Raw genomic sequence first — 26,405 nt, 5'->3', positions numbered from 1 at the left:
TGCTTGTTCATACCTTTGCCTTCATAAATAAAACACCTCACAAAAGAATGGAGGAGGAAGGCCACCTTTATACAGGGGAAATAAATGATAGCATAAATATGATCAAAAGGGAGGAGAAAAGGCTGATGGAGAAGAAAGTGAGTCATGATGGCACTGGCTGCTGCTTCTCATGTCTTTCACCATGGCTATACTCCCCGACAGAAGGTGAGACAGGCAGTGAAGAGGGTCCCTAGGGTGCATCCTGCTGCCGGCTGGTTCCATGTGACCTTCAGAATCAGGAGCGTCTGAGAAGCCAGGGTGCTGACAGAGGGCTTCTGGTCCAGAAGCAGGTCATTCAGGACTAAAATGTAAAGAAAGAAAGCACAGATCAAACCTTTGGAACTGAGGAGAGCCCAAGAACCCCTCCACCTCTTTCCTCTGACAATGGGATGAGTGGAAATAAATTAACAGGAATTTGCTAAGCAGGAAGGACAAATGATTTTCCCAAAATATCCCCAAGAGGTCCCTCGCAAGGTGGTGGTATATAAATATTCACACTGTACATAGCAGTCAATTACTGGAGCTTCTTGCAGACTTGAATGTATTTCTTTTCGCAAACCACCACCTACATCTGCCTAGTGTAGATGGAGGACGGAGGCCCAGAGAAACTGAACCCTCCGTGGTCACAGAAAAAAAAATCTGTGACACTGAAAGCAGGTCTTCCAACTCCCAAACCAATCTCTCACCCTGGACTATCCTGCCCCTCAAGCCCCAGGTATCATAACTTGTGTCACCACTCACTACTGCAGAGTTTGTGTAGCTTTTCCTCATTCTGGTCCTCTATCTGCCGGGCAGCGAGTCCTAGACACACAAACGGTCCGTTACATCGTGCAAGCCCTGTCCTACACAGCTCCTGACTCTCTCATCACAGTGAGGCCTCACAGTGCCCCTACTGAGCATGGACAAGCTCCCACATCTCCTGGGAGGAGAAGATGAGCCAAAGGAGGTTCCATGACAAAGCTTGTGAAGAGAGAAGGGCTTGATGGAGACAGAGGTTTGATAGAGCCCTGCCTGGGGCAGTTTGTTATGAGTCTGCTTCCCAAGGTCTCCTGCACCAGACTATCAGGATGCTGATAGCCAAGGGGTGGATTCTTGCTGCCAGCAGGGACAGAGCAGCAGCCTGGGCATGGGATCCTGAGCCCTTGGTCAAGGGAACCTGAGGATTTGTGGCTTACCAATGAACCTGACTGCTGCTTCACGGATGGGATCCTGAGGGCTCTCTATGTAGACAAGGCTCTCTATCAGGAAATCATCAGCTCTCCTCCTGTTCCTCATTAGCTAAAAGAGAGGCCCAGGAGGCATTAGGCTGTTACAGACCCTCCCTTGCTGTGAGCCACATGGCAGGAGCTGGGGGAGGTCACACCCCAGAGCCCACCCCAATGTCCTGCGCTGGGTAGGAGGAATCACACAGATAAGGGCAACTGCTGGCTCAACCTTCCAGTAGCTCGAAGTCAAGGATGAAGCAGAGCCTGGGAAAGGAGCCTTCCCACACTAAACTCCCTAAAAACAGTTTACCTACATCCAGTGCCATGTCAAATGTGGGGTCAGGCTTTACAGGGGCCCTTTCAGGCATTTGGAAAGCCTTTAGGGCTGCCCTTACCAGCCACTCACAGATCTTCCATGTCTCCTTCCTCTGGATAAGGGGTTGGATCTCTGTCCAACCAAGAAGTGCTGCAGCAGTGAAGAGGGTGTCCCAAGATGACTGCAAAACAGAAATGGCAGGGAGACTTAGTAGCAATGGGACCCAAAGTCCCAAGGAGTTGCTTAGGGACACAAATGCTTCATGGCCCTTCATGGTTGTTCTCTCAGAGTCCATCTCGGTGCTGTATCTGATTCTGGGCAAGACCTTTAGACCAACATCCACAGAAGGGTTCAGGCACTTGGTGCCTATGGAAGTGTTAGGCAGCGGCCAAAAGCTGTTGTGGGTAAGAATTTGCAGTGACACTCCCCAGGCTCCCACATTTTCTACAGCTGGACATTGCCAGAGCTGCCTTGACCACAGGAGGAGCCAATAAGCCAGTGCCTGGCTCACATCTACCCTGTTAGAGTCCCAAACTGGGCCTGGCCTTGTGGGGGGATCTAAGGAAACATGGGCTGGAGTGAGCCCTGCACAGAACAGGGCCAGCAAAGAAGCAGTGACCACCATCTTATACCCATGAAAGTCAGTAGTCAGAGTGCTTCTGCAGTTGAGGAGACCCAGGAGCAATTCCCTCCCCTGCCTGACACAATGGAAACGTGCATCTCCCAGGTAAATGGTCTCATCACAGGAGTTGGGATCCTGTAGGGTGAGGGCTCTTGCCAGTGGAAGCTTTTCCACTGGGCGACAAGCTGAGAATTCACTAGCTGAGTAAGCAGAGTTGTATGTCTCAGGAGTAAGGGCTTTAGTTCTCACCACAGCCAGGATCAGGGTATTTTCATGTATTTTAGTGCCTCCCAGATAAGAGAGCATTTTGAGGATTTAAATTTGAAATTAGGCATCTACGGGGGCAGTTTGGCCGCACTGGGCATCAAAATCACTTTGTAAATTCAGCTCATCATCATTTCATGGCTATCAATAGCTGCTTGGCTCTATCAGACAAGGTCCAGAGAAGTATCTGAGGTCTAGAGTCCACTTTTCCTCTTGCTGTTTGCCTTGGGACTTTGCTATTTCCTGGCTTACACTACCCATACTACCTGCGATGGTCTGAAGTCATAAGGAGATCACCTTGGCTCATCTGCTTAGGGAAGGACATGTGCTCAGGATAGCTCAGGCAAGGACAAAATGTGGCCCCGGGGCCAGATGCAGCCCACCAAGCCATTCTATTCAGCCCGTGGGACCCCTAAAAAATTTAGAAAATTAATATTTATCTGCCCCTGGCTGCTTGTCATGCAGCCCTCGATGGCTTGCCAAAACTCAGTAAGTGACCCTCTGTCTGAAATAATTGCCCATCCCTGGGACAGATGGTAGCTCAAGCCTGGTGACAGATGGGGCAGGGAAGATGGTGGCCTCCATCCTCAGGTTTGGCAGCCCAATGTGATCTAAATGAAAAGGGCCCAAATGTGAAGAAGCACAAAACCTCTGTCCTCCAACACACATGTCCCCTCAGAGAGGCCTCAGCTTGGATCCCAAATCACCAGGCACTCTTCAACTCTCAGCCTTCAGCTCCAGCTTTGTCACCCACCTTAGACACCTTGGGGTTCACATCCTCCAAGTGGAAGAACAATGAAACAAGGCTCTTCAGGACATACATCCTCATGCTCTGTTTGTCCATCCTCTGCACTAACTTCAGCAGGTCTCCAAACAGGGAGATGGTGAGAAATCGAAGCCGGCTGGACACCTGCAAGCAGCCGGCAGAGCAGAGGAGAGAGAAAAAAATGCTGTTGGGGTTTATTCCTTCCAAAGAGGACTCAATGGGATTGAAATGCCTGGTGCAGACAGATATTTCTGACTCTCCAGGAACCACATGTTGCTTGTTTTTAAATCGCCCTCTGCCAGGGTGGAAAGAATTGTCTGGGGTGTATGTGGCTCGGGGGGGGGGGCACAGTTTTCTGGAGAGGGACAACTGAGGGTGGGGGGAGGCTGTAGACAAAGACAGAACATCATTTCTGACAAACCCTCCTACATTGCAAGGGAGAGGGCTCAGGTAGCCCAACAGGCCTGTGTGCCTGCACAGGGGGCTCCCACACAGTAAGCTGGGGTGAGGTGGCTGGACAAGGCCCATCCTGCACAGTGCAGCCCATCGGGCAGAGCCTGCAAGAATTCAGCTGCTGGGGAGCAGGTTTACAGAGCGCCAGAAGGGATGAGCAAATGGAAGCTGTTCAGACTGGGCAAATGGGGCCGAAAGGGCAGATGCCATCTGATTTCATTTTCCATGACAATTGCCTATTTGTCCCCCAGTTCAGATCAGCAGCTAAGGGCAGGGTTTGCTCAAACTGTAAGAAAAATCGAGGGAATGGATTTGTGGTGGGGGGCCAGAAGGCCCTGAGGTCTGCCTTTTGCTGCCACATGGTCTACAGGGAATGTGGAGGAGCAGAAACAGGGAAGGCTAGGGGACATGAAAGGAAGAGTATTGAAATGGAGTCAGATCACTGACTGCATGATTCATTCATGGTGGAGCTGCAAGGTCAGATTTCAGTTTTCACACACACCACACACTTACACACACACACACACACACACACACACACCCCCAAATGTAGGCACAGAACATGCGTGGTCTCACTCTCGCTGCCAGGCCTTACATCGTCAAAGAAGGGCAGAATCTTCTCAGCTACTAGCAGAGCAGCCCGGCTGGCTCTCCGCCTGCCCAGGGCGGTGAGGATGTGCCTGATGACCACCAAGACTTTTGCAATCACATCCCTGTCTGTCTCCTTCAGGTGCTCAAGGAGCTCTGGCAGCAAGTAATGGAGTGTCACCACCTGTATGAAAGGAGGGGCTTTAAAATCAACCATTCATCTCAGTACCAAAACTTCCAGCTGGAGGCAGCTGGGCACCAGCACCCATATATAAGTGGGAAGTTGAAACAAATCTGACCCAGGTTGCAGTAGCAGTAGCAGTGCTTGGAGTCAGAAGGTCCTGACCCCCATGGACCATCCCTCCTTCTCTGGGTGAAGAGAGCTCCTATCTGACAGATGAGCTCTGAGTTTGGTCCATTGTTGTATTCAGATTAACCCCATTTTAGAACATTTCAAAAGCAGCCACCAAGGATCCCAGCCAGCCTTGGGGAAGAAGTACAAAAAAGGTGAGGGAGAAAATTCATAGAGAAGGTACAGACAAGCAAATGCAAAGCTGTGCAGGATTCAGGGAATGCAGGGAATGGAAATGAACTCCTATAACTACCCTCACACTTCGCATGCAGGTCACCTGCTGATGGTCAGAGCTTCCCAAAACAGACCTGCCCAGGGCTCAGGCCATCAAGAAACTCTTCCCCTTCCCATTCTTAAGTGCTGCCAAGTCTGTAAAAAATAATGGCTCCCTTTTCTTTTTGTGATTTCTTGGTTGGTCTAGTACAAGGTATCATCTCTGAACCAAGAGTTCTAGAGTTTTGCATTGCTCTCTTTTCCTGCCTTCTCCTGTAGGAGTTGAGCAGGTGAAAAGAGCATGTAGGCCCAGGGCCCTAACTCCATGGGCTCTTTTCAGTGCTCCTGCTGAGAAAGAGCTCTGATCAACTGCACAGAAAAACACAGAGGGGCTGAAATGCAGAACAAAAACATTCCTACATTACAGGGAATGGCCTATGAGCCAGTGTATCACTGACCTTCAGTTCTCAGTGTTGAACCTGGGACTTCCAAAGCCCACAGTCCTGAGGCTACTGTCATGGTAGTAGGATTTCCAGGACTATAGGCCTAAGAGTTCCCAGCTACAACCAGAGCCCCACTGTGTCAAACTCTGCTCCACATGGTTGGATAGAAAGCCCATACCCAGTAGGGTTTTCAACCTCAATAGACCAGCCAGACAATGGCCCGCACTGTTTAACATCTTCTTCAGCGACTTGAACGAGGGGGTGGAAAGCACACTGTCCAAGTTTACTGATGACACTAAGATGTGGGGTGAGGTGGACACACTTGAAGGGAGAGAGAGGCTACAAATAGATTTAGACAGACTGCAAAAGTGGGCAGATAAGAATAGGATGGGCTTCAGCATAGACAAATGCAGGGTGCTGCACCTTGGGAGAAGGAACCCAAGGCTGGGGAGTTCCCCTCTTCAAAGCTCAGAGGCAGAAAGGGATCTTGGAGTCATTATTGACTCCAAGATGAACATGAGCCACCAATGCCAGACCACAGCCAGCAAGGCCAGCCACAGATGCATCTCAAGCCAGTCCAGAGGGGTGATACTCCCCCTCTATGCAACTTTGCTCAGGCCTCAGCTGGAGTACTGCGTCCAGTACTGGGCGCCGCACTTCAAAAGGGATGTGGCCAACCTGACCTGAACCTGTTCAGCCTCAGCAAGAGGAGGCTGAGGGGGGACCTGGTGGCTGCCTACAAACTCATCAGGGGAGATCAACAGGAAATAGGTAGAGCCCTTTTCTCCCCAGCACCACCTGGGGTGACAAGGAACAATAGTAATAAGCTGATGGAGAATAGGCTTAGGTTAGAGATCAGAAGGCAATTTTTTACAGTTAGGGTGGCCAAAATCTGGAACCAACTACCCAGGGAAGTGGTCCTCGCCCCTACCTTGGGCAAATTCAAGAGGAGGTTGGATGAACACCTGTCTGGGGTCTTGTGAACCCAGCATTCATTCCTGCCTGTGGCAGGGGGTCAGGCTAGATGATCTGTTCAGGTGCCTCCTGACCCTAGCTACTATGAAACTATGAAACTATGGGGGAAAGGGACACTCCAAAGGTCACCCAGCAGGTCTTTGGCAGAGCTGTGTGGAGCCTGCAGCTCTCTTGACTCCTAGTCTAGTATCTCCCAGCCCTGCACTGGTTTCTATGCCCCACCCCAGTTCTCCAGCACTGGGTGCTGGGGTTGTCCTTCAGACATGTCTAGTGCAGTTCAATGGGTTGCTGTGCTCATCACCCAGCCAGTCATCCCTCTAACCTTTTCAGGCTGACAGGCCAGGTTGAGGAGTCCTTGCAGTGCTAGCCAGCGAACTAGGATTTTTTGGTTGCTTAGCTGCCATCTCAGCCTCAGGACAACCTCTTCCAGCTCGTAACTGAGATCAGTACAGTGGAGAAGCTAAAGTACAAGCAAAAGAGTCAGGTAGTAAGTGGGGCTATTCCCAGGTGACCTGCCTGCATCATGGGGCCTGCTATCACATGCAGTGTGGGAACAGCATGGGCACATCGTTCTGCTGTAAAGCTCACTCTCAAGACCTGACCTGTCCTGATCCTAGGACCCTACTTAGCCAGCGGTGGTCTCTGGGCCTAGGTTGCAGATAGTATGTGAATGTGAGTATGAGTCCACATATGAGTTTCTTATACCCGATCATGTCCGTTATGAAGTAAACTGAGAGCCAGGGAACCTGAGAGCCCACAAGGCTCATTGACTGGCACCAGCACTGCAGCCTGGGAAGCATCCACCTAGAAAGGAAGAAGGGGATGGAGTTTGAGTAGCTCTGGGACATGTGAGCCTGCAAGGCTCACCTCAACAAGGAAAGCCAAGGCTGAGAGGTGCTGGGTCTTGTCCCCGCTCCTTAGGACATTCAGGAGGTGATGGATCATCCAGAAGCGCTCTTCAACAGGGTTCTTCCGCATTGCTCTGGCATGGGAAACACCAACACCCTTGTTACAAAAGCAGGCAGGGGCTTTGCTTTGCTCATTTTCACTGACGCATATGGTTAGCAATATCCTACAAGACAGGGTGACCAAAAGGTGACCCTCCACTGGCACAAGCCATTTCCTGTCCAGTCAAAATCTTCCCAAGTTTGTGTGCTGCAGACCCAAGCCCTAAGTCACTCTACAAGGGAAGTCCATCCCTAGGACACATCCAATCAAGCAGCCTTGGGACTGAGAGAAAGGCAGAACATGCACAGTAGGGCTTCGGTGGGGCAAAACCAATCCCTCTTGGATGATCACGCGTTCTTGTGTCTTTCCCCAGTTGTACTTGGTCCCACCAGATCTTGCCTCAGTGCTACAGCAGCAGCATCTCTAAGCCTTTCAGCACAGGACAGATTTTCTACAGGTGATTTCCATTCTTCTCAAAGAACCCCGTGGCCACTAGCACCAAAGCTGCAGCCTGCTTCTTGGTGTTAGTGAGAAGCCTGCCTCTTCAATCAGGGAAGAGAAGCTTGTAGAGGTCCCCACAACCCAGAGAGGAGGATCAGAAAAAACAGCAGGTAGGGGACAAGGCTCTCACCTGGCAAGCAAGCCAACACCTCTGTGGTGTGCCTCAAAGTTCATCATCATGTCCCAGCCTCCCTGCTTCTGGATGGAGATGATCTGCTCCACATAGCCAGCCCCTTGCAGCAAGGCTCTCAGGTCACCCACTGCAGACCTGCATTCAGAGCAGACCCCAGGTCACTGAGACCCTGAGCCCTGGGCCAGCTCTGGGCAAGTGAAAGATGTTGTGCTGGGGTCAGTGGAAGTGTACAAGAGGCTTGGGATGGAGCACCTGACAGGGGTGGCTGGGATGGGCATCTTCTGGCTCCGGTACTCCCCCCAGAAGAAGTTGATGCCCTGAGGTTCTGGTTGGACCAGGTGGGCAAGCTGAAAGAGCAGGGCCATGCAGAGCTGTGGGTAGTGTGCCTGTACCTCCTGCTGGCAGGCTGGATGCAAGAAGCTCTTGGACAAGTGGCTAGTCATCTGCAAAAAAAGGCAAAAGACATAGAGGTCACTGCAAAAGCCATTCTCCCTACTTCTCCCACCTCCCCCCATTATTAATGAAAAAGGAAAGTCAGGAAGTTTAGTCATTAGACTGTTGCTCTGGAAATCTGAGATCAGTTCCCTGCTCTGCCACAGATTCCTGATGTGACCTTAAGCAAATTATGTAGCCTCCAGGATTCAGCTTTTTCTGGGACTGGGGACAGGCCCCTAGTAGTAAGGACATGGCTAGGCAATGGTAGGGCTTGGTCCCAGCAAGAGTCTGTTCTGTCCATATGCAAGTACCTGTCACAAGGCCCAGCAGCATGAAGTGTGGCATTAGATGCAGGAGAGAAGTGGGATATGGGGGAGAAAGACATGAGCTGAGAGCCATGGGACTTTTCAGCCTGGAAAACCACAGGCTCAGGAGCAACCTGATGGCCACTTATAAGTTTTAAGGGCTGTTCACCAGGACCTGGGCAAAAGTTTGTTCACCAGAGCTCCACAAGGTCGAATGGTTATAAACTCCTGCAAGACCATTTCAGGCTGGACATAAGGAAGAATTTCTTTATTGTCTGAGCCCCCAAGGTCTGGAATGGCCTGCTGCCGGAGGTGGTTCAAGCACCTACTTTGAACGCCTTCAAGAGAAACCTGGATGTTTTTCTTGCTGGGATCCTGTGACCCCAGCTGACTTCCTACCCCTGGGGCAGGGGGCTGGACCCAATGATCTTCCGAGGTCCCTTCCAGCCCAAATGTCTATGAAAGCTATGAAATCTATGAGCTGCTGAGGATCATGTCCCAGGTAAGAAAGCAGCTCTTGGTACCTCTTTGTTGCCTGCAAGGAAGGCTTTGATGTAGGCCAGACACTCCTCCTTTCCCATGTCTGGCTCCATCACACCAGAGGATCTTGGACAGGAAGCTGAATCTGATAAAGAGACAGAGCACTGATAAGTGCAATGTGTTCCCCCACTCCTCCCCTACCCCCTTCCCCACAAGCCTGGCAATGTATCAGCCCATTATGCATCAGGGTGCATCTGGGACAGCAGTCCCTGCCTCCAAGGCCACCATTACCAAAGCTACCACAGGAAGCAGACTCCCAGCTGCTTGTTAGGGAGTACAACCCCTAACTAGGGTTGGGTATAAGATCAGTCAAAAAAGACATATAGTCAATTGATTGGTCAAATCTTGTCAAATAATGGTCAAATATTTTAAACATTAATTTATTGGAAAAGGAACAAGAGAGATTTTAATCTTCAGTAGGCTGGATCAGTTGTGCTCAACATTTTAAGACTTGAGGCACTCCTAAATCGACTCAAGGCACCCCTGGGAAAATGCCAGCTCTTAGTTTTCATTTGTTGTTTGACTACAGGAAAATAACTGAGCAAGTCTTGTGTTGCAAAGAACTCAGAAAAGTCGCAGCAGGGCAGACTGTTTTTAGCTCTGTGAATTCCTATTTGAAATCTCTGGGTTTACCATGTGAATCATGTTTGCACACCCAACAATGCTAATGACAGCACCCTGGCTGGGAATCACCATGTTAGATCCTTATGCCAATCATATAAAAAATACAAGTTAGCTAACTATTATTGTGAAATAAATTCAATTCCCAAATAATGTAATTAATTACTACAGGTAAGTGAAAATGTGAACAGCATTCAAAACTGAACAGTTCTTCTCCTTGGCTCTTATACCCAAACTGTAGGATCAGCCCAAATAGTTAAAAACACACCAAAAAAGAATGCAATGAAATTAAACAGAATGAAACACACATAGCAACTATAAAAGTCAACTTTCCCATGCTGTTGGGCTTGGTTCCTCCCTAAGCACAGAGTAGTTCCTGCAGCCCCATGTGCCTTAACGTGGGAAGGGAAAGGAGGCTGGAAGAACTCAGGAGAGCGGAGCAGGGCAGGGGGTGCCTACTTCTAAATGGACTCGGTATGCATGTGGATCCTGACTCCTGGTGAGGACAACAAGCCCTCACTCCTGTCCTTGCTAACAGATAACACCAGGATCTCAAAACAAAGGTAGGCTGCCACCTACCCACAGGCATTCTTGGCTTCATGGATTATTTGACAATGTTCAGCCATGGTCAGTTGGCATGATCTGAACCGTCAATTGACTGACTTGCCAGCTCTGTCCCTAAGACGTTGTCCAGAAAGGGAAGCTGCATCACCTGCCAGGGACTGGCACAGGCACTAAGCTTGTCTGCTTGCTGCTCCTGTCTCTCTCCTGGTGGGCCCAAAAAAACAGTCAGGGAGGTCCTTGTTTGCTGGAGCCTTCCCTGTGCCATTCCAGCTCCAGTACCCAGCAGGGCTCCAAACCTGGCATGGTCTGTGTTTGCAGTCCCCTCCCTTTCCCTAGCCTGGAGGCTGCTTGCTTACCTGCCTGGAAGTGCTGAGACAGGCACTGCCCCAACTTCTCTCCTGGGCACCTTTTTGCACTGCTCTGTCTGAAGGATTCAGCCTGCTCCCAGGCCATACGGGGCTTTAAGCAAGAGTGGGCCTCCTTAGCCATCCTGAAAAGAAGCCAGGAAAAGGTGTCACTCATGGCAATGAGAGATTCCCCATGAGGCACCTGGGTTGTTATTATTACTTCTTTGCTCTAGCATCTGAAGGCCCCAGCTAAGAATATGTGCCTGCTGTTCTGGGAAGGGAACCCCAGCAGCGCTCCAGGTGACCATACGGTGGTGATGGGCACCCAAGAAGTAGAGGAACAGAAGCAGAACACAGCTGGGGGCAGAGCAGAGCAGTGCTGAGGTGCACTGAGATGCCAGAGACTAGATCAGAGATGAGGACACAAGGGGAGCCTGCATGGGGACGTGCTGATCAGCAAAGCTGAGCACCCTCAGGGTCTGGAGTGCTGCAACTCTGTGGCCTCATTCCTGAAACCCTCTCGGCTCTCTTCTTATCTGACATGACAGCGACTCTACTTCCATTAACACCCTTCTGCTCCCCTCACTTCAAAAAGCATGCTGTACGCTTGAGCCCTAGGTTATTTTCTTCAGTTATTTCCTCCTTCACCTTCATGGGAGCAGCCTTTCCCACCAAAAACACACCCTGTAGACGGGCAGCTTTCACTTTATTCGTTTTCACCTTGGTTCTGATAAAAGGCCTCTTCTAATTGGCCTCTAAATGCCTTCCCAGGGTCCCCCAAACTGATGAGGGAGGATGGGGGGCAGGGGGAGGAGGCACTTGGCATCCCTTTCCCTGATATATATTTATTAACATAAGCAGCCAAGGAGCTACTCAGGCTGATGTTTTGCTTCTCTACTGCCATCCCTGGTCTCCAGTCCCAAGCTCCATCTCTGCCCTAAGACGGGCCCCTGCCCTAAATGTAGGGTCCCTGCAAGGGTGCTGCACCATTGGTGAGTGCAAGCTGTTGCAAATGAGGAAATTAGAGACTGAGGTTAGGAAGGGAATGCATTCCCCCAACCCATGAACCAAGACCCAATGAAGGCAGGTATTAACTCAGCAATAGATAAACTCCACTGTGTCATCCCCAAGCTGATCCAAGTCACAACAGAATGATGGGACTGCCCCGGTTGCGGAGCGGGTACTCACAGCCGTGCAAGTCACACAGCCTGGGAGACGAGGCATCTGCTCGGGCACGGATGGACCTGGTTGCCGAGGAACACTGTGCGTTGGCTGCCATCGACCAATCAGCTCATGGCCTTGGGTTCCATCTTACCCATGGTTCACCTGCTGCCTGTCCCCACAGCCACTTCACAGGCCAATAACAGAATACAATAACCAAACCCAACAGCATCATCCCCTTCATTGGACAGCACATTTGGTTGCAGTGCAACCACGTGGGACAGCATGGTCTGGGCCTCTCTCCAGCCACCTTCTATTCCTGCCAGATTCAGGGCCAGATCCGGCATGCGCTGTATGTGCCACAAGGGGCTGGACCAGCACACATGCTGCATGCAGTGCATGGGGCTGGACCAGCCCCACACGCCAGATCCAACTTGTGGGCTGACCTGTGGGCCCAATCAGGCCTGCGGACAAGCCCTGTGCTACTCATCTGGACCATGGGGCTGGATGAATTTGACATCCCTGGAGCAGAGGAATCTGATGCCCCTTGGCTTCAGGCACTGCATTCCTCTTGTGAGCAAAGAATTCAAAACTCCTGGGGTCTCTGGTTTTCCAGTGAACACACGTTTCCAACCCTTGCCTTTATACGTGAAACATCACACACAAATAGAGGAGGGCTGTAGCTCCTTTCGGGAGAGATTACTAATGAAATGAATGTGTACAAACAAGACAAATGGAATATTAGCACAGGCTTGACTTCCAGCACTTGGTAGAGATCTTTAAACCAACTGTTCAGATGAAGTTAGTGCATGGGCTGACTAACTTTTTTTACTTCAACCTTTTCCATGCAGAATTTTGCTGTGAGATTTTCTGGAAGGAGCGTGGTTTTTCTGGAACTGGTTTAACGCATTACCAAAGAACACCCAATAAGTGCATTAATCACCAGAAATAATGTACACAGGACAGAAGATCATTTCATATTTTTTCATTTGTTTTAATTACTATATATGTCAAGCTTCAGGCAGGTAGGTTTAATTATTCAGTTATTGTAATAACAAGAGTCAAAATATGTTCTACTTTTCAGGAACCACTGCATTCAACTCATAAGTATCTAAAATGTTCATTTGCTCAAGCAGATCCAAGAACAGTTAGTAGCAGCCCCATTCCTGTTCCAGTCCCTCCTTCCTTTACTCTTTTAACTTGCCCTTTCCACCCCCAATCTTCCCTCTCAGGTCTCCCCTTTACCCCACTGTCTTATTCTTTTACACAGCAAAGCTGCAGTTCCCTGGGATCAGAGAAAAAGAGCAAAGTCCAGACCATTAGGCAAGTCTCAATGTGTAGCCCATACTCTCCTATCCCCTGTGGTGTAAGAGCATACCAAATTAACCCAAGATATAATTTAGCTTTTGGGGTAAGAGAACCATAGTGGGGGGAATCAAACTGGAATGGACCTCAGGAGGTCATTTAATCTAACCCAGCCTTTCCAAATCATCTCAGCCAAGCGTTGTCTAACCTGGTCTTAAAAACTTCCAAGGATGGAAGTTTTACAGACTTTCTTGGTAATCTGCTCACCTGCTTAGCCACTTTCACAATTAGAAAATTACTCCTCATAGCCATCCATAATTTCTTTTTGTCCTCTTCTCTGAGGCTACAGAGGCTACTCAATCCCCATCCTCTTTATAACTAGCTTTCATTTATTTGAAGACTGTTATCAAATCCCCACTCAATCATCTTTTTTCCAGCCTAAATACTCCCATTTCTTCCAATCTTTTCTTATATGCCATGTTCTTCTATGTAATCCTACCTAACACATCCTCCTAGTTTATCACTGACACATTGATGACTACTCTTTGGGCACAATGATCCAACCAAGTTACAGATCTATGTTACAGTACATTCTTCTGGACTGGATTTGCCTAAACTTCCTAATAATAATATCATGGGAGATAGTGTTAAAAGTCTTGCTGAAGTCAAGGTTTATCACATCCACTGCTCTCCCTCCCATACACAAAACCTGTCACCTTTTGGTAGAAGGAGATAAAATTGGTCAGGTATGACTTGACAAATACATGTTGGCTGTTCTTGATCACCTTGTTATACCTTACAGTTGCTTAAAAAGAGATTGCTTGACCGTATGCTTCAGATTCTTTCCTGATATCAAAGTTATACTGACTAGACTGTAAATTCCCTTTTGTTTATTCCCTTTTTTCAAAGTTGGGCACTATATTTGCCATTTTCTAGTCATTTGGACCTCACCTGGCTTGCACGAGTTGTCAAAGAGAACAGCCAGTGTCACTGCAACTAAGCTCCATCCAAAACTGTAGCATGAATCTTGTTCAGCTCTGTGGACTTAAAAACAGCCAGCTCTTTCAAGTAATGTGTAACCTGCCCTTTCCCATCTCTAAACTGATTGTTTCCATCCCTGTTCTTGCTACTAACGACGTTTGTCCTCTGACGGTTGATTTGTGTAGACTCAAGTGAAGAAAGGCATTAAATGTTTCAGAATTCTCCACATTATCCATTATTAGATTCATTATTAGCTTCATTGAAACCAGAAGTTAAACAAAGTTCATTGACTGATTGAGTGATAGATGGGAGTCCTCTAGGTGCAGAGAGACCTGGATGAAAACGCTAAATAAAGCTCATTTTGGAGTAAAAATGGACGAGGTTTCTTCATATTTCAGGAGCACAGGCTGAGCTGGGTTCCCTCCCCAACCCGGAACCAGGGGTATACTTTCTCCCCTGTGAATGAAGCCAGTGGGAAAGTGAAGATCAGGACATTCGTATCAGCATCAGAAAATGTTACCTGGCCCCATTCATAATTCAGATACACCTGGACCCTTCTGGGGGCTGATCCCAGGAACAGGGGTGTCCAATCAGGGGAGGTGAGAGCAATGTACTCACCCCTCCACCACCGTTCCACAGCCCAGACCCCTCCCTTGGGGCTAGGGCTGACGTGTCCCTTCCTCATCACAGACCCTCTGGCAACCCCCACAGCCCAGGCTCCCTTGTCCTCCACCTCCACTTCCCAGAAATGTTTCCCTGAGGCGAATCCCTCGCAGCCCAGCACACAGTCAATAGTATCAAATCTCTCAGGATTCTCGGGCAGAAGCTGCCATGCTTTTCCCCAGCTCACGCTTTTCCGATTCTCAGACAGGATGAGTTGGGGATGAGCCGTAGCTGGATCCAGAGTCACCTTCGCTAAAGAGGAAGAGAAAACCAAAGCATCCAAGGCAGAGGTCAGGCCTAGGAGAGGCTGGGGCCATTCCTCACCCTCCCCAACAGCCCCAGTCTGGCTGGGACCCTCCCTGATCTCCTCCATCTCAGGGCTGGATCCAAAGGAGCTGCCTCTTTGCTGGGGCTGGACAGGGATGTTCTTGCTCTCTGCCTCCTCCCCTGCTTCATCTCCCTGCTCCCAGCAGCTAGGACTGGGTAGTTGGGGCAGATGGGGTTGGGCTGGGACCAAAGAGGTATCAGTTTCTGAGGTTTATTCAGGCTGAAGGAATAGGCCAGATTGGAGACACCATAGCACACAGGGAAAGTAAAGTTAAGACCCAGCAGGCGAAACAGAGGTGAGAGGATGATGCCCCATGGATTTACTGGAAGTGGCAGATCAAGCGAGGCAAAGACCTGCACATACCAGCCCTGCCCAGTCACTCCTTGAGTCAGAAACAGTGTGTTTGAGTTAGGGATTTTCTTAACCACTGATGAAAGGTTAATGAGCTGACCTGCGAAAAGTCAGTGCCCTTCCCCACAATATTCACTTTATGTTGTTGGGAGCCTTTGAGGTGTTTAACCTTAGAGGCTTCTGCTGCAGATGAATCCAATGCCACACAATAATTTCCCTTTAATTAACAAAACATCTACTGCTGTGAATCAAGGACACTCTTCCCCATGGCCCCACCCTATGCTCTGCCATCCCATTCTTTCCCAGGCTGACTTACTTGCTTCTGGTGGCTTAAACACCAGACTGCCTAGACAGTAGAGGGAGAGAGAAGAAAGAGAAGTTTTGTATTATCACATTGCTTCACAATGCCCAGTTTTTACTACAGATCAGGGTAATGATGCTGTAATTCTGGAAGGAAATAAAGGGAAGGAGAGAGGCAAACAGAGACATGTCAAAGCTGCCCAAATGTGAATTTCATCTGATTACAGAATAGCCAGTACTAGGCCTAAACACCACTTAAGTCCCAGAAATACAATTATAAGCCTTGCTCACATGGCACTTAATGCCGCTGGTCTTTCTGATATGGAGAATGATTGAAAAGGTCTGTTTGGAATGAAACAGGACCAAGAAAGGAGAACAGCAGCACTTTGCATCATCCAACAGCTTTCAGGTCATGAATTAGGGCACAGTTAAAACTGCGACAAAGTGGCATGTGCCTGCATCAGATGAGCTAGCTCTCTTGTTGCTCTCCATTTCAAAATAGTAACCTGACTACCCATCTCTCTTACCGATGAGTATGTCTATTCTGCTGCATTGTAGACAGCTTCCCTGAAGGATTATCATGGAAAGCCATCAGGACTGCAGCCTGAAGTCATGGACTTGGCTAGCACATGCACGTGAAAATCACTTTTTCTATAAGGAGCTGCCAGCTGTGGTAGGGGCAATTTTAATGCATGGGGCAGAAGGTTTGAGCACACAGCTTAATGCCTGTTTTAAGCATGGGCTTCTACTCTGACTGTGGGGAATACAACCATCACCACCCATTAGGATTAAGTGGGAAGGAGATATTTTTTCCCAGCCTGAAATGCTCAGGAACTCCAAACTCCCAGAAGGCAAAATTCAGACTACCTGACTGTACAACTTGGGCCTTGTATCATTTCCAGAGACCTGTACCTCCCTGTGTGTTTTAAGAACAAGGCCTCTGTGGCCAAGGAGTTGGTTTGCTGACCCTGTGTTCCTTGCTTTCCAGCCATGTTGTCCCCCAAAGTATTCAACTAGAAAACTGTCTATATCCTAGATGAGCTATTAGAGAGTGTTTGTAAGTAGCTGAGCAAGCTCTGGATGCCTAGACACAAGGTCTGGGCTGTAGGTTGGGTGATCACAGGTCCCATTTTTGCCTGCAGCAGTGCCACTGACTGTGGTGAGGGTAGGGGAAATAAGTGTCCTGGATTTCCTTTAAAATAATCTGGTCACCTTAATTGCAGGGCAGCTGGAGAGCAGTTCCTATGTCCTAATCACAGAAGACCAGTAACCTCACAGAGAATAGCTAGGCCTGGTCAGAACAATAACAACATGTTTTAAGTAATTCACTGCTGTTTCCCTATCAATTTATTATACCTGGAAACATTTCTAAACCCTTTCTCCAATTTAAAAATCTAGATTATTTTTTTCTACACTTTACAAGCAGGTTTTGCAATAGCCTCTCTTTCTCCCAACATCACAGAGACATAACTCAATTTGCTCAAACTAATCAGTACCTCGGATGTTCCTCAGAGTTGCTTTTACAGCAGAAAAATTTGGGGAGAATTCATAGACTCGCTTTTCCAGCTCAAGAGCAATATCCACGTGCTGCTGGAACTCCCACTCCTTCCACCTAGGGAGAGATCAATATAGTTTTCTACTGCATTATTTTATCCTACCATTTTCTTTTCTGTAGTCTTCATTCACATGAATGCTTTGCCAGGAAATAGTGTTAAAGAGGGAGGTAACTTTCAGCATCAGAGCAGGTACAACCCACATACTAGCAACACAAGCATCCCCTGGACTGGCCCATCCATTTCTTTTAGCTATGACCTTGAAAAAGAGAGCACACATCTAGGGGAGAAAGCAATAGGCAGAAGGATCAAGAAGTTGCAATGTCACTGTGCCTCTTTGTGCCATGAAGAGAAATTTTCAGATACTGATTCAGACCCCTTCCCATCCCAACCAAGAGAGGCTGGGAAGGCCTGTGTTGTGCGGAGATCCATCCATCTATAAATGGATGGAGATCCACCACCCCAGATCTTTTCACAAAAGCTACCGCTAGGCAGCTAGATGGTATCATACACAGCACCTAACATGACATTACCATATACCTTACAACCCTTCTCGCAGCGAGACTCATTCCGCTCAAGAAAAGCAACATATTCTGCTCTCAAAAGGGAGCTTCCCAGATATAACCTGACTTCCCAAATGTTTAGAGAGTATTTGAATACCCATGATCTGGGCAGAATAATCACTCCTGGACTGAAGTGAAGCTCGCCTCTCCAATTCCCCAATCCCTTCAATAAAGGAAATCTTTATCTGGTTTACATTCAGCAGATGAAGATTTGTACCTGCCCCACACATGTACTGTAGCATCCTGGGAAGATGTAGTCTAACTCAATGTCCAAGGCCCTGCCTCATACAGTAAAGTATGAAGGAGGGTAAAGAGGTGCCACATACCTATTCAAGCTCCTCTCAGTATCCTAGAGAAGAGAGAGAGAGAGAGAGAACAGAAAGCTCAGGAAATATGAACACGATGAGGGAGCGTATGGCAGAAGAGTCAAGTGGCCCGACCTCTGTCCCTTGCCCCCCTACATCTTACCCCCTGCTACCTGTCCCCACCTCTCACTTGCCTCCACCGCTGCCTGCCCCCACGTGGTGCCTGCATGCCCCAGCACCTGTCCAGCTTCCTCTCTGCCCCCCGCTGCCTGCCCCTCCCCACAGCCTCTGTCCTACCTGCTTTCCCTCACTGCCTCTGTCTTGCCCCACACACCCCCTGTCTCTTACCTTCTGGATCTGGTTTCAGCTGCAGCTCCAGCACCAGCAGAGCTCTGGCCCTTCTCCAGCCTGGGGCACAAGGCATATGGTTGCTCCAGCCCCAGTCCAGCCACACAGCAGTGGTGGCAACTCCAGGCTGGACTGGGGCAAGAGAAACCGTGCGCTCCATGATCCAAGGTGAAGCACAGCTGGAGTTGGAGCCAAAGCCAGAGCTGGAGGGTAAGTGGTAGTAGGGGATGGGATATAGGCTGCAGGGGAGGCAGAGGCTTCAGGGTAGAGGCAGTGCAGGGATGGGCAGTGGTTGTGGCTCCAACACTGAGTCAGGACCAGAGTCAAAGCCAAAGCAGCAACCTATGATATACCTGCCCCCCGTCTCCCCCTCATACTCAAATCCAAGGTGAGGGGCTTGTTTTCTCCTTGTTAAATGGGAAAAACCCTCATCTTGGATTCAAGTAAATAAGGTATGTGACAAAGCAGGGGGATGAAAATCTCACCCATATTGAGGGAAGCCTCTCTTCAGATCCTGGGACTGTAGCACATTATGAAAGTAAAATTCATGACTAAAATAGACTGAGGCAAAAGGGTAACATAATGGAGAATTCACATTTAAATGATACAAAAGAAAATTCCTTTTCATACAATGCACCCAGCGGAGTTTGAACTTTGGGCCTCAGGCCTCAAGATTATTACCCTTTACCCAGTTTCCATTTCCCATCCCCTATTTCCTACCTCCCAGGATCCAAGTTTTTACCTGCAAGAATTCACTTGCTGGCTGCTGGCACTTCCCCTCCATCTCCTTGATAAGGGTGTTGAGACGGGAAATATCCTTGGCAAGTTGGGTGTCATTTTCCTCCTGCATATTCAAAATCTCATTTTCCAGCTCATGCATCTGGGCCAGATGGAGTTGTTCTTGTTCCGTTAGGATTTGGTACAGTTGTGCAAATTCAGAAGCCATCGCCTGCCTCTTGCCTTCTGCTTTTGCCTAGAATGAACAGACAAAAGTAAGGAAAGGTCAGAATGGGAAAATTGAATGGAAATTGGGGACACTTCACAACCCCCACCCACAGAAGGAATTTCATTGGAATTTTAAAAAATCAGACCTGAAAATATTTATAGAAACTTGTGTGACCAGAATTTTAAAAGCCCCATAAATTTCTTAACAATGACTTACTTTCTGGAAGAAATGAAAAGGGTTCAGTCTACTGGGGGCTGAAAATCCCATTCCTTCCAGGAATTAAAATTACAATGGCTGAGATTTTGCAAGAGAAAGGAAGGGTAAAAAAAATATAACAACAATAAAGAAAAGTAAAGATATTAAATCTGAAGTCTTGGTTGGAACTATCCTGACAGTCGCTCAACATGACAGGCCCTCAATGCACCATAGGCAGCAGTAGAGCCACATGTGTGCATTTACTCAGGAAAACAAACATTTTCCTTGATTAAGTTAAGGTTACCAGGCGCTGCTTCATATCATTCCAGAACTTTAGCCCAGCAAGCCACGAAGCAAAGAATTAAACTCAGAAGACAAGCTAAAATCTGTAACAATGAAGAAGTATGGGAATGATCAACCCTGAACTGAGTTTATCTGATTGAGGCTGACTTCAGCTACTATCTGAATCCACTTTCAAATCAATGTAACATTTCAGCAGGTAACAGTGGGCCTATTATGCTCTCTAAATTAACTTGAAGCAAAGATACATGCTGGGGAAATCAATGATCTATGATAATGATGCAGCTTGACACTGGCAAGTTGTGCTTTAGCAACCAACTGTATGGAAGGTACTAAGCTCAGGCTCTGTGGCAGTGTGAGGAGAGGGGCACTGACTTAGCTCTCCCTTTTCCAGACTCTTAGGACCAGCCTGTGTCCATCAGATTGCACAAGAAGTACGAGACCTGGAATGAAAAGGCACAAACTAGCCTCCCTCTGCCTAACCAATGGCTGGACCAGAACTGCAGTCTCTGCCATCCTTGAGCAGGAAGAAGTCTCTGGGTGTCCATACATATATGCTAAGTCAATTTAAACTAAGGAGACTTAACTAAGTCAACTTAAATTAAGCCACATAAAAATGTATGCAGGTACAGCTCCTTGACATGGTGGCAGCCATCTTGTGAGCTAAATCAACAGCACTAGCCCTCATCAGAATGGTGGCGAGGTCTAAAATATCAGACTCAAGGCTTTGTCTTCCGGTGTTCTAGTCTCTATATGGCGATGTGGGTTCAAATCCCACTTCTCACACCCCCTTTTTGATGCAACAAGGAGTAATGATCTGAAGTTGCAGCAAAGGATTTTCTCACTAGGTGGGTAGTAAAACACTGGAGCCAGTTACCCAGAGAGGTGGTAGAAACTCCATCCTTGGAGGTTTTCAAAACCCAGCTAGACAAAGCTTTGGCCGGAATGATCTAGTTGGGGATGGTCCTACTCTGAGCAGGGGGGTGGACTACATGACCTCCTGAGGTCCTTTCCAACCCTAACTTTCTATGATTCTATGACTCAAGATAATATACCTCAGAGGTATATTATTTTGCGCCACATTTAAGCTGTCTCTGCTCCGCATATGTGTGTATGTTATGACACTTAAGTTGACTTTAAAAAGTTAAGACAGCTTAACTGTTAGAAAGTTAGTACATATGTATGCACCTTAGGGCCACATCCACACGTGTGGGTGTTTGGTTTCCTGGGGACAACTAGCAGTGGTGAACCTTGTCCCTGGGGAAGGCACGTGCCACACGTGCTCTGGCACACAGCAAGTTACCTGGGAGGCAGTGTTCCCTCTAAGCTGCGTGCTGTGCGCAGCCATGCAGCTGCACTCTTGCTACACTGCCGGGTGCACCTGTGCAGCCGCACACACCACACAGCTTAGAGGGAATGCTGCCAGGAGGTGCTAGAGGAGGCTGGGACCAGCACTGGGCTGGCCCCAGCATCCTTACCTGGAGTTCTGGGGGCCTCCCAGGGCTGCAGCAGCAGTGATCCAGGTGCATGGAGGCTGGCTGGCAGCTGCAGCACAGCTCCAGGCAGCCCAGCTTCGCTTTTGAGCAGCACACACTGCCCATGCATGTCCACTTTTTTCCTTCGGGGATTTTTTGGGGTCAGAAAACCCCGTCCCACTGCTGCCTGCAACGTGGAGAAGAACTGAACATGTGGTATGTAGCACTGCAGAGGTGTCTGCAGTGCCACATACCACACAGCCGCACTCATCTGGACGTGGCCTAGGTGTACAACACTGGTGGGGAGGCAGAAGGCAGGGCTGTGACCACAAATCCTCTCCAGCCTGGCCAAAGGAGAGCACATCCTCCTTTAGGGCTGTCTCACTGCCCGAACTCCCCAGTACTGCTCAGTGCTTTTGGGCAGTTGTCCCAGGGTAGAGCAAGGAGACATGGCTGCAATTCAGCCCACATATTACAACCTATGGGTATGCATAACCCACATGGTGACACATGGAGACGCACACACTTTCCCCGCCAATGACACACACACAAATACTCCTGGAGAATGCTTGGTTCCCATGGTAAGGAATAATAATGGACACCTACCACATACACCTGGGTACTCTTCTCTCCAATCAATTTAAACTGCAGGAGCTTCTCTCTCTCTTCCACCAGAGGCTGCAGTTGGGCTTGGATTCGTTCCTGAGAAAAGAAAATGGATTTCCATGCTGAGGTTGAAGAGCAGCCTCTCCTACTACATGCACCAACACAGTTTAAACTCTTTCCAGTCTCTTTAACCCAACAGGAGAGGGCAATTGGACTTGCCTGAAAGCCCACAGGTCAAATCTGTTGGGAGGTGCAGAACGATGTGTGGATCTGGGGAGGGACAGGTTCCTGAAAGGGCCTTGTTTGTTCTGATGTTTGCTAATAGAGACTTGGGTGCCTCAACATGTAATCCTGGCCTTTTAGCATGCTAAGAGAAGGTTTAATACCTACAGTTCTACCTGCTGCACCCCATGCAGTTAAGGAAATGGGAGGAAATGAGTTTTGACAGTGCAATTCAGTAGATTTGTCCATAAACCAGTGAATCTCTCATTGTCCTCAAGGAACAGGTTATTTCACTAATTGGGTTCTAGACTAATGAAATTGGGAATGTGGGTGGGATAACTGAGCAGATTTTGATTAGGACATGAGTTTATCTTTGCTAATGTATATTAGGATTTTTGGGCCAGTCTCGTGTGTTTTGAATCTCCATTTTTTTAGACAGGAGAAGGGCTTTGCCGTGTAAGGAAGAGGGAAACTTGATTCAAGACTAAACACAAAAGAAGTGACTTGCAGGTAAAATGCTTATGAGAACATTGTGGTAAACAGACTCAGCCATTGTAAGAGGGGGAAATGATGAGAAGGCTGAGAGGGGATCTGGTGGCCGTCTATAAACTCGCCAAGGGAGACCTGAGCACTAACAGGAGTAACAAGGAATAACAGCCATAAGTTGACTGAGAGTAGATTCAGGCTAGACATCAGGAGGCGCTATTTCACAGTTAGGGCGGCTAGGATCTGGAACCAACTTCCAAGGGAAGTGGTGCTTGCTCCTACCCTGGGGGTCTTCAAGAGGAGGCTAGATAATCACCTAGCTGGGGTCATTTAACCCTAGCATCCTTTCCTGCCCATGGCAGGGGGTCGGACTTGATGATCTGCTCAGGTCCCTTCCGACCCTACCAACTAAGAAGCTATGAATTTGAGGTGAAGCTCACCTATTTAAAAGTTTAGAAATGCATAGGGATGAGGCCAGACTACCTGACCCCTGTCTGTGCTGCTGCTGCTGCACTTTGGTCTTGGAAATATATTTTTAACCTCTACAAGGGCAGCTTTTGGCATTAGACAGGGATTTCCTACCTTGTATTCCTGGGCAGCCTCCTCTACAGGAATCATAGTGTGACCTTGATGATCCCGGGACTCTTTGCAGACCACACAGATGGTTGCCTGATGATTTTCACAGAAGAGTTTCAGGGGCTCCTTGTGTTTCTCACACACCCTCTTCCTTCCTGCTGCTCCTTTTGCTTCTTTGGAATACAGCTGCTGGGCTAACTCTGCCATTCGTTCCAGGGTCCTGTTGGGCATGAAGCTTTCCTGCTGGGCAGTTCTTCTGCACTCAGGGCAGGAGAAGTTTGCATCTGATTCCGCCCAGAATTGACTGATGCAGGCTTGGCAAAAATTGTGCCCACAGTGGATGGTCACAGGGACTACGAAATAGTCCAGGCAGATGGAACAAAGTAGCTCATCTTGGATTTTTCCTGCAAGACTCCTTCCAGCCATGGCACTTTGCACAGTGTGTGACATCATTAGTTTCATTTTCTTGTGACCTGGAACAAGAACTGGATGTATCCTGTCCTAGCTTTGTCTCATAGGTTGAGCTAGCATAAGGTGTGTCTGAGAGTTCAAGCCTGGACAGGGCTGTGGTGAGAAAGGAGGCTTTATCTGTGTTGGGAATTGTGTCCAATATCATGGGTGGATCTAGAGCTTTGAAAAGGGGGTTGCAGATGGTGAGCTGCATCATCATGTATAAAACAATACATATTTTTCTCCAGTTGAAAAGAAACTAGAAGTCTTACGAATATGCTAGGGACCTAAGGCTGTATTAATCAGTTTAGGATTGATGCAAAAACAAATATAACTTCAATGGAATGAGTTAAAAAAATCTGCAAGGCTGTAAAATAGGAGCTTCATTACTAGGAGCAGCAAGCAGACATCAGAACTGCAGAAGAAAAGACAGCTTGACTGGCAGAATATCAAGAGCATTTTTTAAAAAAGGTCATTAACACCTGTGAAATGAAGAGTACAGAAGGTATCAGGTAGATGATGAGCCATGAGTCAATCAGCTCCCTCAACACCACCTGACTAGAAATGCTGCCACTGCCAGGCAGTTGTTTTTAAACTTTGGATGGACCAGAAATCCAAGGGTGGTGGGATGAGGGGGAGTGCACCAGTGTGTCTCCTCTGGAACTGCCCCTATCTTATGCAAGGAAAAGGCCTATTTAAAGTCATGAAAAAGGCAGAGATTTATTTCCTTAAGTATAGAAGAAACATTTTGCTCCATTTCCTGAAACACAAGTTCAAGCCCTGCTCTGGACTTGTGCCAAGGACTGCTACCCACTGTAACTGTGCACCAGAGGCTACAGATACTATTGTGCATTACCCACACTCAGGTGCAGTGTACCCTTGACACGGTAAAAGAATGAGAGCACCACACCATTTTAAAATGTTTTTCATTTAATTAATTCAGGTTCAGGCAGCACATGCTCTGGTCCTACAGGCTGTTTGGGCTACATCTGCATACAGCAGCAGGAACCTCAACAGTGCCATGGAGGCAAGAAACCCTGCGCATCTGCTGCCATTCAGAGGCACTGAGGAGTGAAGACCCTTAAGGGAAGAGTGTTCATGATCTGGATTTCCAGGGTGTTTGAGAGTGGTAGCCCATGTCCACAGTTGATAAGGCACAGCCTGGGAGTGGGTGGGCAGGTTGCCTTGTCTCAGTGAAGTGAATGAGTCTCTCTGCCATTGTAGTGGAGATGTAACCTTAAATCAAGGCACTGTTTGTGGTGGAAGACAAATGCTCACTGTTAGGAAGCTGTCCCATCTCTTCCAACCAGCAAGGGTCCCTTCAGGTGATGATCAGGGCTGGTCTCTGTATCAGGAGTATGTAATGTTGTCATTATTCAGAAGGTTCCTTTCGGGATCCAGCTATACAATTCACCATACACAGAAGAAAAGGGCAGCCCCTGCCTCAGAGGGATTACAGTCCATGGAAAAGACAGAATGCAACAGGTGGCAACACACAAAAGGGGAAGAACTAGAAGGCAGCAAGAGAGTTTTGGTTGGCAACAGAAATAGTGACTACAACAGAGCAGAAGCAGTGTGGAAGAAGTGCAAGCAGCAACCTTGCCACAGAGAGCAAGAAAGAGAGAGAGCAGCAACCTGTCATTCCTTGGTCTAGTGGCTAGGATGCAGTAGGCTCTTCCATGGCCAGGGTTTGATTCTTGGCCAACAAAGTCTTTTTCCTCCAGCCCTTCTTGTTTTGCAAAAAAGGCACTTTCTCCCCAGGTAAGAGAGCCATTTTCCCCTAGGTAGCAGGCAGGTGCCAGACACCAAGTGCTCTTCCTGAGTTCTGGGCAAGCTTTAGCACAGGCCAGGGTGAGGCAGCATGGAAGAACTGGCTGACAGGAAAAGGCTGGGAGGAGGGGGAGCAAAAGGAGCTAAGCCTGGCCAACTTCAAAATCAGGGATCTCTGCATATCAGGCAAACATGAGAACCACTACAAAGCACAGCCCCTTCTGCCTCTATACCATGTTTCTCCCATTTCACTCCAGTGTGAGCTGTCTCCAGAAGGGGAGGGGAGAAAGCCCTGTGTCAGCTAGGAACCTTACCTTCTTCCACACTAAGTGCCCATGATGGGAATGGACTGTGGTAGGTGCTTGTCCTCGCTACACTACTTCTATCTCCAGCACAGGGGAACAACCCCACTCTCTCTCGGCAGACACCTGTTCTGGCCAAGTCTAGGCACGCTGTACTTCTGCAAAGAAATGATGAGAAGAAGCTGCAGGAATTCAATTAAAGGACTTCATGCCAGCCAGGGACTGTGGTGCCATGCTCTCTGACCAGTCCTGCTGCCTTTGCATTTACCAGGTCCTTGGCCACCTCAAAATCCTTTCACACCAGGGCTTGAGACTGCTTTTTCAGGGACACTGTGCCTGCTGGGAATTGCTGCCATGCAAGTGGAAGGGCCTGGGACATAAGCAGCACCATGGGTTGACTCCTCAAGGCAGAATCTTGTGGGCTTCAGAAGGACTTTGGGAAGTGCTGGGCATTGGCATTCCCTCCCAGCAAGCTCTGGCTCATGGGAGCTCAAGTTCAGGTCCTTTGACCCAACCCACACTTCCCAGGGAAAAGTCCAAGCAATCCAAATCAACATGCAGCTTGGAGGGCAGGGAGAACATCCCTTCC

General features: G+C 48.4%; 2 protein-coding genes across 2 annotated transcripts; both read right to left on the bottom strand.

Annotated features, from left to right (window-relative positions):
* Positions 1–185: 185 nt before the first annotated feature.
* LOC149852440 (maestro heat-like repeat-containing protein family member 7) lies at positions 186–9,139 on the bottom strand. Its single transcript, XM_090028381.1, has 9 exons — positions 9,083–9,139; positions 8,071–8,261; positions 7,816–7,953; positions 7,104–7,218; positions 4,261–4,437; positions 3,201–3,356; positions 1,215–1,317; positions 781–840; positions 186–340 (listed from the first exon to the last, which is right to left on the bottom strand). Exons 1-9 carry the CDS (start codon positions 9,137–9,139, stop codon positions 186–188), a joined length of 1,152 nt encoding a protein of 383 aa, XP_089884507.1.
* A 3,668-nt stretch (positions 9,140–12,807) lies between these two features.
* LOC149852439 (zinc finger protein RFP-like) lies at positions 12,808–23,720 on the bottom strand. The gene is made up of 7 exons (XM_090028867.1): positions 23,301–23,720; positions 22,011–22,106; positions 19,231–19,461; positions 18,162–18,184; positions 17,216–17,331; positions 15,736–15,765; positions 12,808–14,992 (listed from the first exon to the last, which is right to left on the bottom strand). The coding sequence occupies exons 1-7, from the start codon at positions 23,718–23,720 to the stop codon at positions 14,472–14,474; spliced, it is 1,437 nt and encodes a 478-aa protein (XP_089884993.1). The 3' UTR covers positions 12,808–14,471.
* Positions 23,721–26,405: the final 2,685 nt, after the last annotated feature.

The sequence above is a fragment of the Crocodylus siamensis genome, chromosome 15 (assembly GCF_052110815.1).
Source record: "Crocodylus siamensis isolate JL-2025a chromosome 15, ASM5211081v1, whole genome shotgun sequence".
In the NCBI taxonomy this organism is placed as follows: domain Eukaryota; kingdom Metazoa; phylum Chordata; order Crocodylia; family Crocodylidae; genus Crocodylus; species Crocodylus siamensis.
Note: the sequence above shows the minus strand (reverse complement) of the source record. Positions and strands in the feature narration are given on the sequence as shown.

Excerpts from the sequence above, each read along its gene's own strand:
- LOC149852440 (XM_090028381.1), bottom strand. The coding sequence starts at position 9,139 with ATGGGAAAGGAGGAGTGTCTGGCCTACATCAAAGCCTTCCTTGCAGGC. Across the intron at positions 7,219-7,815 it reads GGTGTTGGCTTGCTTGCCAG|AGCAATGCGGAAGAACCCTG; the intron begins GTGAGAGCCTTG and ends TTCCCATGCCAG. Across the intron at positions 341-780 it reads GCTACACAAACTCTGCAGTA|TCCTGAATGACCTGCTTCTG; the intron begins GTGAGTGGTGAC and ends TTTACATTTTAG.
- LOC149852439 (XM_090028867.1), bottom strand. The coding sequence starts at position 23,720 with ATGGCTGGAAGGAGTCTTGCAGGAAAAATCCAAGATGAGCTACTTTGT. Across the intron at positions 22,107-23,300 it reads AGGCTGCCCAGGAATACAAG|GAACGAATCCAAGCCCAACT; the intron begins GTAGGAAATCCC and ends TTCTTTTCTCAG. Across the intron at positions 19,462-22,010 it reads AGAGTACCCAGGTGTATGTG|GCAAAAGCAGAAGGCAAGAG; the intron begins GTAGGTGTCCAT and ends TGTTCATTCTAG.